The 15,717-nt window shown below is 34.7% G+C and overlaps 1 protein-coding gene across 10 annotated transcripts in view; it reads right to left on the reverse strand.

Moving 5' to 3' along the window:
- NFXL1 (nuclear transcription factor, X-box binding like 1) overlaps positions 1 to 15,717 on the reverse strand; it is a 56,193-nt gene that overhangs the window by 20,955 nt on the left and 19,521 nt on the right. For all 10 annotated transcript variants that reach the window (XM_082609132.1, XM_082609133.1, XM_082609125.1 and 7 more), the window contains 5 exons: positions 8,862 to 8,982; positions 8,472 to 8,631; positions 7,641 to 7,732; positions 1,682 to 1,703; positions 1,117 to 1,257 (listed from right to left, as the gene is read on the reverse strand). In XM_082609132.1, coding sequence (XP_082465258.1) covers positions 1,117 to 1,257; positions 1,682 to 1,703; positions 7,641 to 7,732; positions 8,472 to 8,631; positions 8,862 to 8,982 — 536 coding nt within the window. The remainder of the gene's footprint in view (positions 1 to 1,116; positions 1,258 to 1,681; positions 1,704 to 7,640; positions 7,733 to 8,471; positions 8,632 to 8,861; positions 8,983 to 15,717) is intronic.

Genomic DNA, 15,717 nt, shown 5'->3' on the forward strand with positions numbered 1-15,717 from the left:
CCAAACATGTCATATCACTTCTTAAAATGAGTTTTTTCTGATTCATCTGATATTCTGGAAGTCTAATGGAGGAAAGCCATACAGCAGCTATTCTCTAACTAGTTAAAGTGGTTTTGAATCATTATGTTAGTTTGATTTTATAATTCCAATATCTTTTTCATTTTATCATGAGAACATTTTTATTGAGGATCAAGGCATGACTCAGTGAAGAAATTATAAGCAATACGATTAACATATATATCTGCACATGAGGAAGAATGATACTATAGACATTTATGTTGTCATGCATTACAATTACCAAATCAAAGACCAAAATAACTAATAATGCAAGTGAAATTTTCAATAACACAATTCATAGTAATAATTTAAACACTTGTAAATGTAATGTTACTTAATAATAAAATTAAGCTTAAAATCTTTGGCTTATTCCTCATTAAGCACACTTGCTAATATTATTATGATTCCCTATAGAATGGAAACCTAGGAAAAAACATTATTTTAAAAAGAAAATTTAATATTAATTAAAATTTGATTAGCTACATTTGTTTTTCCTTGTGAAATGGCAATTTTTAGACATCTTTGAATGGTTGATTTCTCATATGCTTGTAAAATGCTTTTAGTAAATTTCACATAACTTATACATATCCCATATCTGTGATGGTATTTACTTCCAACAAAAGATTGAGAATTTACTAAAATTGTGAACATCTACCCCATGTATTAGGTATAAAAAACAGCTGAGAGCAAATGCTCCAGACTAAACTTAGAGATATAAATGGATAGCAGTAGAGGTGATACTGCTACTTACTATCTAAAAAGAGACACAATTTCTGTACTTTTATCATAAAATCAAACCCTATGTATTAACCCAGGTATAGCATGTAAATAGTACCAAATTAAAAGGCATATTATTATGAACTAGCACAAAGGTACAGAGAGATATACACCAAGCTGTTAAAGTTGGTTGTTTGAGGAAAGGCAAGGAAGGAGAAGGGATGAGGGCAAGAAAAAGGAAAGAGAAGTTATAGCAAAATGGAAAATATTTATGGCAAAATTATTGAAAAAAACGTTTCAAGCATACTGTAAGCATGTATACATTCAACCCAAGGACATTACCTTGTTTTTGTCAGTGCAGGAATCAATTTCAGTTACTTTGTGGCACTCTTTCATACATGTATGATTCTGACAATCTAAGGTTCGTCCACAAACTCTCCTACAAGAGTAGGGTCCTACAGTGTGGCATGGTAGTGGGCTCACCTTAAAATTTAAGAAAAAAAGGAAAATGAGCAACACAGACACACACACACAACCTATTGGAAGCATGTTTCAAAAATGACTCTGTTATCATTTGAGAACAAGTTTCATCAAATACATTTTCATTAATAATTGTTATTATCAAAATCAAAGTAACCTATCCAAAAAAATCCAAAGAATGAATGCCAAGAAGCAAAACATTCTATTCCTAAAAGGGAAACTCAATGTAATGATTCTGCAGTGAATGCATATACATAGGCTAATTCTCAAATAAAAGCACTGTGTATTTTAAAAATTAGTAGACAAACTCTTGTCCTCTTTAGAGCACTAAAAAGACAATACATTGACTTTGTTATTTCTAACAACCATCATATAGAAGAGGTACATAGATTACAAGCTTTACTTAAGGTTTGTGCCTATAACTCACCTCATGCTTCCCAAGACATTCCCTGCAAGAAAAAAATAAAATGAAATGAAATATTATACAGTCTTCAAAAAGAATATTTTTAAAGCAAAGATGCTAACTCTACTAGTTTTTTTGTTAAGAACAAAAAATAAGCAAATAGGTTGCAGGATACAAAGTTAATATACAAAAGCCAATTGTTTTCCTACATACCAGCAATGAATGACTGGAATTTGAAATTAAAAACACACCACCGTTTATACTAGCACACACAAAAATGAAATACTTAGATATAAATCTAACAAAATAAATACAAGATTTATATGAAGAAAACTACAAAACACTGATGAAAGAAATCAAAGAAGATCTAAATACACGGAGAGATATTTCATGTTCATCTATAGAAAGGTGCAATGCTGTTAAAATGTCACGTCTTCCCAACTTCATCTAGATTGAACATAATTCCAATCAAAATCCCAGCAAGTTATTTTGTGGAGATCAACAAACTGATTCTAAGGTCTATATAGAAAGACAAAAAACCCAGGATAGCCAGCACAGTACTGAAGAACAAAGGCAGAGGATGGACACTACCCAACTTCAAGCCTTACTATAAAGCTACAGTGATCAAGACAGTACAGTACTGGTGAAAGAACAGACAAATAGATCAATGGAACAAAACAGAGGGCCCAGAAATAGACCCACACACACATAGCCAATTGATCTCTGACAAAGGAGAAAGGCGATCAAATGGAGAAAGGGTAGTCTTTTCAACAAACGGTTGGTGCTGGAACAAAGGAACATCCACATGGAAAAAAAACACAAACAGACTTTATACATTTCACAGCAGTTAATTCAAAATGGATCACAGACCTAAATGTGAAATGCAAGACTATAAAACACAGGAGAAAATCTAGGTGACCTCGAGTTTGGTGATGACTTTTTAAATACAACACAATCCATGAAAGAAAAATGGTTACGTTGGATTTCATTAAACCAAAAACACTTTAATAAAAACAGGTTAAATGAAAACACAAGCCACAGACTGGGAGAAAATATTTGGAAAACACATATCTGGTAAGGATCCAAAATATGTATCCAAAATATGAAAGAACTCTTAAAAACTCAATAATAAGAAATTAAACAGCCAATTAAATAATGGGCAAGATTTGAGCAGAGAACAGACACCTCACCAAAGAGGATATACAAATGGCAAATAAGCATATGAAAAGATGCTCAGCATCATATGCCATTAAAGAACTGCCAATTAAAACGAGAAAGCACTGCACACCTATTAGAATGGCTAAAATCCAAAACACTGACAAGAGCATTTGCTGCTGGCAAAGATGTAGAGAAACAGGAACTCTCATTCATTGCTGGTGAGAATGCAAAATGGTACAGCCACCGTGTTAGTCTGGCAGTGTCTTATATAGGTAAACATAGGCTTACCATATGATCCAGCAATAGCACTCCTAAATATTTACCCAAATGAATTGAAAATATATGTCCACACAATAACATGGACATATGTTCTGTGAACATGAACGTTCACAGCAGCTTTCTTCATAATTGCTAAAACTTGGAAACAACCAAAATGTCCTTCAATAGGTGAATGAATAAACAAACTGTGGTATATACATACAATAGAATACTACTCAGCAATAAAAAGAAATGAGCTATCAAGCTATAAAAAGACATGGAGGAAACCTAAATACATATTATCAAGGGCAATATGCTAAAAAGGCTATATACTGTGGGATTCCAACTATAGGACATTTTGAAAAAGGCAGAACTATAGAGTAAAAAGACCAACAGTTTCTAGAGGCTTGAGGGCTGGGGAGGTGAGGGATGAACAGGACGTTCTTAGGGCAGTGAAACTATTCTGTATGGTACTGTAATGGTGGATACGTGAGATTATGCATTTATCAAAACTCATGGACCATACAACCGAAAAAGTAAAACTTTACCAAGGTAAACTATAGACTTTAGTTAATAATAATGTAACAATATCAGCTCCTCAACTGTAAAAACTTCTACTCTAACAAAGAAATTATATTACCTGGACAGTTCATGTGACAAATAATATTTTTCAACATATACTTCATAATAATAATTTTGTTATACATGCCATTGAAAAATCATTATATCAGAGTTAGAAGGATCTTTATACATATGTTTTTGGTTTTTAAACTGAGATAAAATTCACATACCATAAAGTTTATACTTTTAAAGAGTACAATTCCACACTAATGTAAGATATTAAGGGAAACTGCGTGTGTGTGGCAGGACCATATGGGAACTCTTTGTATTTTATGTGAAATTTTCCTTCAAACCTAAAAAATCACCTAAAAAAAAAGTCTATTTAAAGAAACAAAACAAATATTTCATTTCCCTTTCAAGGGACTGGTTTAGCAATTGTCTTGTGATCCTATTCTGGCCAGTGAAATGTGAAGAGTTTTACTATGGGGCTTCTGGGAAAGGTTTCCTCAGTCTTTAAATAAAGAAGAAAATGATGATTGAAGGCTTAAACAGTGTCCATTTCTCCCTTTGGAAACTTCACTAACTGGATGGGAAGTTTACCAGAAGGGCAAGTAGCCTGAGAGCGAAGAGGACACACTGAGGATAAAATGTAAAGACAGAATCCGGGCCCTTGACGATAAATCACTGAATCAACCAGATTAACCAACCATGAAGCAGCAGTTCTCCCTCCAGTCTAACTGTGCAAGGCATAACAATGTCGCTTTTTATTTAGGGTTTTTGTTACTTGAAACAAAAGGTACCCTAAATGATACAGCACATATTATATGTGTTATATGCACATGTTCAGAATTCTTTTATCACATGGCCAAATTATCATTAAACGTAATGTTATTTTTAAAACAAGAGGTCAAGAAAACAGGAACACTGTACTCTAATAAGAAATCATATTAACTGGATAGTTCATGCGACAAGTAGTATTTTTTAATATATCCTTTACAATAATAATTTTGTTAGACATGTCACTGAAAAATCCTATCAGAATTAGAAGGATCTTCATATATGTTTTTCTCCTTTTTAAAACTGAGATGAAATTCACATACCATAAAATGTATACTTTTTATTAAAGAGTACAATTCAGAGGAGTTTAGTATATTCACGAGGTTGTGTAACCATCACCACTACTTAATTCTAGAATATTTTCATAACCCAAAGAGAAACCCTGAAACTACTAGAAGTCACTCCCCACAGTCTCCTATCCCCAGCCCCTGCAACCACTACTCTACCTTCTGTCTCTGTGGATTTGCCTACTCTGGACAGTTCATATAAATGGAATCAAACAGCATGTGGCCTTTTGTGTCTGGCTTCTTTCATTTAGAATACTGTTTTCAAGGTTCATCCACGTAATATGTAAACGTGTCGGTAATTCATGGATTTTTATAGCTGAATAATATTCCATTGTATGGATATACCACATTTTGTTTATCCATTCATCAGTTGATAAAAAATTGTTTTCACTTTTTGGGCTATTAATAATAATGTTGCTATGGACATTCATGTACAAGTTTTTATGAATCTATATTTTCAGTTCTCTTGGGCATAGTCCTAAGAGTAAAATTGCTGGGTCATACAGTAACTCTATGTTTAGTCTCCTGAGAAACTACCAAACTGTTTTCCAAAGTAGCTACACCACTTTACATTCCTAACAGCAATGTATAATGGTTCCAACTTCTCCATATCTTCACCAACACATCATATGTCTTTTTTATTTTAGCCTTCCTAGTGGATGTAAAATGGTATCTCTTGGTGGTTTTGATTTACATTTTTCTAATTAATGATATTGAGCACCTTTTCACGTGTTTACTAGCCATTTGTAGATCTTCTCTGGAGAAATATCTATTCTAAGTCTTTGACCATTTTTAAATTGGATTGTCTTTTGGTCTCTCAGTCTAAGAATTCTTTATATATTCTGGATAATATACAAGACATATGATTTACAAACATTTTCTACCATTCTGTGGGTTATCTTTTCAATTTTTTGATAGTGTCCTTAAAGCACAATTTCTTGATAATGTCCTCTGGCTTAATTTTCATAAAGTCCAATTTATTTATCTTTTCTCTTGTTGCTTATGCTTTAGGTGTCATATCTAATAACCAATGCCTAATCCAAGGACACAAAGATTTACACCTATGTTTTCTCCTAAGAGTTTAATAGTTTTAGTTCTTACTTTTAGGCCTCTGATCAATTTTGAGTTACTATTTATGTATGTTGTGAGGTAGGGGTCTGAGTTCATTTTTTTCCATGTGAATATCCAGTTGTCCCAATACCATTTGTTGAGAAAAGCATTCTTTCCCCTATTTAATTATTCTGACACTCTTGTCAAAAATTAATTGACCATAAGTGTATGGATTTATTTCTGGACTGTCAGTTCTATTCCCTTGATCTTTACGTCTATCTGAATGCCAGTACTATAGTCTTTGGTCTTCTTTAATTTCTGACAACAATGTTTTATAGTTCTCAGTGTACAAATCTTGGATTTCTTTTATTAAATTTGTTAAATAAACAAAACGTTTGTTCTTCTTATGGAACTGTTTCCTTAGTTCAATTTTCAGATTGTTCACTGTTAGCGTACAGAAATAAAATTGACTGGGGCTTCCCTGGTGGCGCAGTGGTTGGGAGTCCGCCTGCCGATGCAGGGGACATGGGTTCATGCCCCGGTCCGGGAAGACCCCACATGCCACGGAGTGGCTGGGCCCGTGAGCCATGGCCGCTGAGCCTGCGCGTCCAGAGCCTGTGCTCCGCAACGGGAGAGGCCACAACAGTGAGAGGCCCGCGTATTGCAAAAAATAAAAATAAATTAAAAAAAATTAAAAATTGACTTTTTTATGTTCATCATGTTTCCTATAAACTTACTGAACTTATTTAATATCTCTAATAACTTGTGAAGATTCCTTAGGATTTTCTATATACATGATCATGTCATCTGAAAATACAAATAGTTTTACTTCTTCATTTTCTAGTCTAATTGCTCTAGTTAGCACCTCTAATATAGTATTGAATAGAAGTGGAAGAATAGACATCCTCGTCTTGTTCCTGATCTTAAGGGGGATAGCTTTAAACTTTCACCATTAAGTGTGATGTTAACTGTGGGTTTTCATAGATGCTCTTCATCAGGTTGAGGAAGTTCTCTTTTATCCCAAGATTGTTGAGTGTTCAAGAAAGCATGTCAGATTTTGTCAAATATTCTTCTGCATCTATCAACTGTCCTTTATTCTATTGATAAAGTATTAACAGTGATTGATTTGAATCAATGACTGATGAATGAATGATTGATATTGATTCAACTTCATATTTCTGGGATATACCCCACTTGGTCATGATGTATAAATCTTTTTACATGTTGCTGGATTCAGTCTGCTGGCATCTGGTTAAGAATTTTTGCATCTATATTCAAAAGGGATATTGGTCTGCAGTTTTCCTGTGATGTTTTTTCTGGTTTATTATCAGGGAAATAGTAGCCTCACTGAATGAGACAGGAAATATCCCTGCTTAGTGAAGCATTGGTGTTAATTCTTTAAATGTTTGGTAGAATTCACCAGTGAAGTCACTGGTCCTGAGGTTTTCTTTGTGGTAAGTTTTTGGTTACTAATTCAGTCTTTTTACTAGGTATATTCAGATTTTCTACTTCTTCTTGATTCAGTTTCAGTAGTCTGTGTGTTTCTAAGAATTTGTCCATTTATCCATGCAAACAGTAGTAACCAAAAGAGAGTAGGCGTAGCTATACTGACCCATCAAACTCTAGCTGGGGAAAATGACTCAAAAAAGATATCTAGAGGAGCGTTTTAAGCAGTATACAAAATATATTTGGAAAAGAATGAAACAGACTACTTTATAGGCTAGGCCCGAAATAATGATGAACTGAAGAAAGAAAAAAGGGAGAAGTTTCTCAAGATACACTTTGAACTATGTCAAAAGATTTTTTTTTAAAGCTAAAATTCTAATACTTACATAGGAATAGGCACTTGACATGGAGGACAAGGCAATGCAGTCTGAATAAATGCTGGTTCAGATGGCTGTTCCCAAGGGCCTGAAGGCTGGTGCTACAAGTAAAATAAATAACAATTTTTAAGTCAGAGGGGTTAAATCATATGGTTGATTTCAGGATCTAAGAAAACAGTTCCACGAATCCTCTGCTCAAGCCAGTTGAAATTTTTTCAAGTACTCAACAAATTGTGCTTATTGAAATATTTTATTACATCCTTAAACTCTATCAGATTGTTCCCCTCTAACACGTTTATATTAAAAATTGAGCCAGATTCCAGTTTTTAAATGACAGAACAAAGGCAGTATAGACTCCTTCACTTCTCATAAGCCAAAAGAATAAAACACAGAATTGTAAAATCCAAATTCCACCAACAGAATTTAATCTCCATTATTTTGTTCACTGTTGTCTCCCCAGCACCTAGAAGAATGCTTAACACATAGTAAGAATTCAATAAATATTCACTGAATACGTGAATGAATCTTTGAGGAAACCAGGAGATATTTATAACCCTAAACTACAGTATATGAAGGAAGACTGACAAACTCATCTGTATGATGATTATAACATGACTATCACACTGTACTTGCAAATATTTGTTTATTGGTTTCTCTCCTTTTCTATATTGTGAATTTCTTAAGACAAAAACCAAGTATTATTTACCTTATACCCCAGCTCCTATCACAGTGTTTAATACCCAATAAGTACTTAATCATTGCTTGTTGAAATGACTAAGTAAAATTAAGAAAATATGACCCACAGCAATGCATTATGTCTTAACAGTACTGTTCCCTTACCCTGCCAGTTTGCTTTATTAATGCTTGATCATGACATGGAGCAGGACACAAGTGACCACATTTCTCCAAAACCTTTCGGCAAGGTTGATGACATGGAGGACAAGAGCCAAAGTGACAGCGATGTTTTTCTTGACTTGTATGATGGCAAGTTGGTGGTCGACTAAATCATAAAGTACAATTTTTAAAATTACTTTTGATCATTGAACAATTATATCTAAAGTGCAATTATCTATTTATATACCTTCTAATTCCACACAGAATGAGCATACTGTGAATATTAATATTTTAGAACATTAAAGCAAAATTGAAAATACTAACAAAATGCAAAATCGGTATGACTTTAAATCTGTAAGACACCAGATATAAGTCTGTACAGAGCTTTGTACTAACCTGCACTGCTCTTTGCACTTGGGGGGTCTTGTGGTACGTTCTCGGCCACAGGGTACTGTCACCTTTGTATTACCACAATTGCACTTCACATCTACAGTTTCTGGGCAGGGATAACAGCTACCTGAAAAAAAGGTCTGAAACTTAAAGAGAAATTTCCTTAACTACCCAAATTCCCATCAATAGTAGAATCAATAAGTTTAGTATATTTACACAATGGGATACTCTAGGATGAGAATAAATGAATGAACCTCATACATATAACATTGAGCAAAAGAAATCAGACACCATGAATATACAGTATATGATTCCATTTATATAAAATAAACAGGAAAAACTAATCTATGCTGTTCAAAGTCAGGATGATGATTACAAAGGACACAAAAAGTATGGGAAATACTGGTAATGATCTGTTTAATAATCTGAGTTCTGGTTATATGTTTACGTTCAGTTTATAAAAAGTCATCAAGCTGTACACCTGCAATTTGTATACTTTTCTATATCTACACCGGTACTTCAATAAAAAGTTTTAGAATTTTCTTTAAAACTTGCTAAAAGTTCTGTTCTAAATAACAAATTTAACACATTACTCATTCAAAACTACACCAGCAAAATGGAGCTAAGTCTTTGGAAAATCTAATTTAGCAATCATCTTTTTGGCTTAGTTTACATACATCTACTCAAGTACATTATTTTTAGACAAATTCTCCAATAAGAGTGACTTCTCTCATAAGGTTATTAACAAGTACAGTCAATTTTCCATTACTCATGCTTTGCGAAAGACTCTAAAATCTCATTTTAGGCTATAATTCCAAATACTTCTAAACATTTCAAAAGGAAACATTTTTAGGGTTTCAGCTTTTTACCTTCTTTTGTTATGGGTAGAAATACACAAAGACCAACTGAAAAGAAATCTTTTTAAACAGGTTATAAAGTTCTCTCCAAGGCTTTGACATCATCCTAAGGGCTTTCTTCCCACTCTAGTTTTCCAAATAGGCTATCCCATTAGAAATGAAATAATAAGAAAGGAAGGGCTTCCCTGGTGGCGCAGTGGTTGAGAGTCTGCCTGCCGATGCAGGGGACATGGGTTCATGCGCCGGTCCAGGGAGATTCCACATGCCGCGGAGCAGCTGGGCCCGTGAGCCATGGCCGCTGAGCCTGCACGTCCGGAGCCTGTGCTCCGCAACCGGAAAGGCCACATTAGTGAGAGGCCCGTGTACCGCAAAAAAAAAAAAAAAAAAAAAAAAAAAAAAAAGAAAGGAATAAAGAGTCTTCAACTAGGAAGTAAGTATCTCAAGAAATTGCTGCCTAGGTGTCAGGACCAAGCAAAATACTGAATAGCAATTAACCTGATAAAACAGATTAATGATGAAAAATAGTCTGGTTAAAGCCTCTATTAGTTCAAAACAGTTCCCTAAAACAAAAAGAGGTTAAGAATTTTGATTCAAATAATGATCGCAGAAAAAGAAATAAAGTAAAAAGCACCACAGGGAAAAAGCACACGTGTATTATACAAATTACCAAATTTATACTTCAGTGTTTTGATAAGTATAATCCAGTAAAGTATTATCTTGATGGTAATGCAAGCCAAGTTATCCTGACTCACATGATCAAACTTTATTTTGGCCTTTCCAAAAGAAAATTTGATGTCACATTTTTTAAAAAAATTAATAGTGATATTTATGTCAGTTCTTACTCAGCACATTATATTAATTTCCATACTTAACAATGATAATTTTCATTCACCTTCAGCAATCAAAGAGAAACTTATCAAACATAACCTTTTTGCTGCCCTAAACTACAGCATCACTTTTCCTTTTTTAAAATTAAATCTTGAGAACAATAAGGGATAATTTCCCTGAACAGTTTTCCTAATGAACTCATTACAGACACCTGTACAACATGACATTAAATTCAAGTAACTTCAGTGATAATATTTTTTAAATGAAAAAGGAGCATACAGAGTATAAATACAGTGACTAGTGGGTCAAAAGTCCAGTAATTCTAGAACCATAACGATAGAAGGCCTAAGTTCTAAAGAACTATAAGTCAAGCTTCCGTATATTCACAGTGCAAACATGCAGATAGCACCCTCTCCCTATTAGTTACAGTACAACTTTGATTATGAAGGTATCTAGAATAATGGAAAATGACATAAAATAATGATTCTATGTATCTTATGTAACTGAGCATTAAACAAATGGTAAGAGTTGCACAATGGTATCTTCATACACTTTCCATTAAGGTAAATTTTTTTTAGGGGCTAATAAGTTTCTTTTTAAAAAAAATAAACATTCTGCCAAAAAAAATTAATAATAATTGAACCTGGATCTGATCAAACCTCTAGTCCCACTAACAGTTTATAGAAAATACAGAGGAAAATGTCAAATAATACCACGGAGATGCAATCTGCAAAATCCAGACTCTGTGAAACTAAATAAAGCAACCTAGTTTCTTAATCAAGTGACAAAGGAAAATATATAAAAAGATGCAAAATTATAGAAAAAGAGGGAAATTACAGATTCATAGACTTTAGAGACATCAACCAACTACAATGTCAATCTTATTAAGGTTTCTGAATCATACAAACTGAAGTAAAAAATGAAGGCATTTATGAGACAAAAAGATATGTGAACACCAGATATTTGCTGATATTAAGAAACAGATTAACTATTTTCAGGTTAAGACTCCATCTTTCAGAGATGCATATTGAAGTATTTATGGGATTTGCTTCAAAATAATACAAGAGGGGGATATACTTTCAACATTTCTCCACTAAGTATGATGTGTGCTCTGCCCTTTTTGCAGATACTCTATATCAGGTTAACAATGCTCTCTTCCATTTCTAGTTAAGTTTTCATCATATATGGATGCTGAATTTTATCAGCTGTTTTTCAGACATTTACTAAAATGATCTCATTTCTCCTTTAATCTGTTAATGTGATGGAAACATGTTATTAGATTTATTAATCTTAAACCAACCATACATTACTGCAATAAACCCAACTTGGTAATGATAGATTAAGGTTTTGGATAGCTAATACTGTAGTACCAGATAGCTGGATTTGAGTGGCAAAAACTTTAATATTTTACAAACATGTTCATGAGTTAGACTGGCCTGTAATTTTCCCTTACTTTCCTTGAAAGATAATATAATGAGCTGGAACACATTCCTTTTTTATATACACTATCAAATAGTTCACAAAGAGATTAAACTTATACATACTTTAAATGTTCATTTGTTAAAAATCATGTGTAAAAATCAACTAGGCCTGGTGTTTTCTTGGTGAGAAAATTCTAAACTACTGATCCAGTTTCTTTAATGGTCATACAACTAGTCAGGTTTTCAACTTAAAGTGAAGGCTATGTTTTAACAGTGGCCTCCAAGGCCCTATACATATTCTCCTTTCCCCAGCAATCATTTATCCCACCACCTCTCTGACCTCATTTCCTAACATGTGTCCCCCTGAGCAACCACTTCAGTCCTCCTTCAAATGTTCCTGTCTCAAGGCCTCTGTAATCAAACTACCCCATCCCCATTTCCCCAGGGCTTGATCCCTACTTCTCTCAGGATTCCCCACACGTCATTCTTTCAGAGTCCTACCCTGACCACACTATATAAAACAGTATATACCATCCCAACTATCACAATTTTAATTTTACTCTAATTTTCTTTCTATACTTGTCACTATCTGATATTCTATATTAATGTGATTATTTGTGTTCTAATTGAGGGAGAATAAAAATATAAGCTCCATAAAAGCAGGTACTTTGTCAAAATTGTTCACTCGTAATTCCAGTGCCTGGTACTCAGTAGACACTCAAAAATACTTATTGAATGAATTAATAACTAACTTTAGAATGTTAATGAAGTTCAAATTTAATGGGTCAGTGATATAATATGACTACAAAAGGAAATAAAATCCTTTTACATGAGAACCAAAAAACTAGTTCTAAACTTTACAATTTAAAGACACCTGGGCTTCCCTGGTGGCGCAGTGGTTGAGAGTCCACCTGCCGATGTAGGGGACACGGGTTCATGCCCCGGTCCGGGAAGATCCCACATGCCACGGAGCGGCTGGGCCCATGAGCCATGGCCACTGAGCCTGCGCGTCCGGAGCCTGTGCTCCACAATGGGAGAGGCCACGGCGGTGAGAGGCCCACGTACCGCTAAAAAAAATAAAAATAAAAAAAATAAAGACACTGACATTTTTGGATTGGGTTGTTTGTTTCTTTGATATTGAGCTACATGAGCTGCTCGTATATTTTGGAGATTAATCCTTTGTCAGTTGCTTCGTTTGCAAGTATTTTCTCCCATTCTGAGGTCTGTCTTTTCGTCTTATGGTTTCCTTTGCTGTGCAAAAGCTTTTAAGTTTCATTAGGTCCTGTTTACTTTGGGTTTATTTCTATTTCTCTAGGAGGTGGGTCAAAAAGGATCTTGCTGTGATTTATGTCATAGAGTGTTCTGCCCATGTTTTCCTCTAAGAGTTTTATAGTGTCTGGCCTTACATTTAAGTCTTTAATCCATTTTGAGTTAATTTTTGTGTATGGTGTTAGGGAGTGTTCTAATTTCATTCTTTTACATGTAGCTGTCCAATTTTCCCAGCACCACTTATTGAAGAGGCTGTCTTTTCTCCTTTGTATATTCTTGCTTCCTTGATCAAAAATAAGGTGACCATATGTGCATGGGTTTATCTCTGGGCTTTCTATCCTGTTCCATTAATCTATATTTCTCTTTTTGTTCCAGTACCATACTGTCTTGATTATTGTAGCTTTGTAGTATAGTCTGAAGTCAGGGAGTCTGATTCCTCCAGCTCCGTTTTTCTTTCTCAAGATTGCTTTGGCTATTTGGGGTCTTGTGTGTTTCCATACAAACTGTGAAATTTTTTTGTTCTACTTCTGTGAAAAATGTCATTGGTAGTTTGATAGGGATTGCACTGAATCTGTAGATTGCTTTGGGTAGTATAGTCATTTTCACAATGTTGATTCTTCCAATCCAAGAACATGGTATATCTCTCCGTTTGTATCATTAATTTCTTTCATCAGTGTCTTATAGTTTTCTGCACACAGGTCTTTTGTCTCCTTAGGTAGGTTTATTCCTAGGTATTTTATTCTTTTTTCTTGCAACAGTAAATGGGAGTGTTTCCTTAATTCTCTTTCAGATTTTTCATCATTAGTGTATAGGAATGCAAGAGATTTCTGTGCATTAATTTTGTATCCTGCTACTTTACCAAATTCATTGATTAGCTCTGGTAGTTTTCTGGTAGCATCTTTAGGATTCTCTATGTATAGTATCATGTCATCTGCAAACAGTCAGTTTTACTTCTTCTTTTCCCATTTGGATTCATTTTATTTCTTTTTCTTCTCTGATTGCTGTGGCTAAAACTTCTAAAAGTATGTTGAATAATAGTGGTGAGAGTAGGCAACCTTGTCTTGTTCCTGATCTTAGTGGAAATGGTTTCAGTTTTTCACCATTGAGAACGATGCTGGCTGTGGGTCTGGCACATATGGCATAAATAGACATTTCTCCAAAGAAGATATACAGATTGCCAACAAACACATGAAAGGATGCTCATCATCACTAATCATTAGAGAAATGCAAATCAAAACTAGAATAAGGTATCACCTCACACCGGTCAGAATGGCCATCATCAAAGAATCTACAAACAATAAATGCTGGAGAGGGTGTGGAGAAAAGGGAACCCTCTTGGGTGGGAACTGTAGGTGGGAATGTAAACTGATACAGCCACTATGGAGAACAGTATGTAGGTTCCTTAAAAACTAAAAATAGAACTACAATACGACCCAGCAATCCCACTACTGGGCATATACCCTGAGAAAACCATAATTCAAAGAGTCATGTACCACAATGTTCATTGCAGCACTATTTACAAGAGCCAGGACATGGAAGCAACCTAAGTGTCCATCGACAGATGAATGGATAAAGAAGATGTGGCACACATATAATATGGAATATTACTCAGCCATAAAAAGAAACAAAGTTGAGCTATTTGCAGTGAGGTGGATGGACTTAGAGACTGTCATACAGAGTGAAGTAAGTCAGAAAGAGAAAAACAAATACTGTATGCTAATACATATATATGGAATCTAAAAAAAAAATGCTTCTGAAGAACCTAGGGGCAGGACAGGAATAAAGACGCAGACATAGAGAATGGACTTGAGGACACAGGGAAGGGGAAGCTCAGACAAAGTGAGAGAGTGGCATGGACATATATACACTACCAAATGTAAAATAGACAGCTAGTGGGAAGCAGCCGCATGGCACAGGGAGATCAGCTCGGTGCTTTGTGTCCACCTGGAAGGGTGGGATAGGGAGGGTGGGAGGGAGATGCAAGAGGGACGAGAAATGGGAATACATGTATATGTATGGCTGATTCATTTTGTTATCCAGCAGAAACTAACACACCATTGTAAAGCAATTATACTCCAATAAAGATGTTTAAAAAATAAATAAATAAAAATAAAGACACTGACAAATCAGAGAACATCCGTAGGGAAATGCCTATGGGGTAATATATCTGCCATTTTTCCTAATGGGGAGGCAATATGGTATAGTGGAAATATTATTAAAGTTTGGGTTCACATCCTGACCCTGCAACTAGTTCTATGACCTTGGGCCAACAGTCTCTTTGCCTGCTTCCTCCTTATACAAAACAACACTAATACCTTCCAGGATTCCTGAAAGGATTAAGACATTAAGGGAGATATCTAGTATCCACCTAATCCCAAAGGAAGACAACAAAAAACAGTACAGTAGTTTGTCCCAGGTCACAAAGCTGTTATTGGGTTGGCCAAATTCGTTCAGGTTTTTCCATAGATATGGAAACACCCAAACAAA

Source organism: Mesoplodon mirus, assembly GCF_964341445.2.
Source record: "Mesoplodon mirus genome assembly, chromosome: 2".
Classification (NCBI taxonomy): Eukaryota; Metazoa; Chordata; class Mammalia; order Artiodactyla; family Ziphiidae; genus Mesoplodon; species Mesoplodon mirus.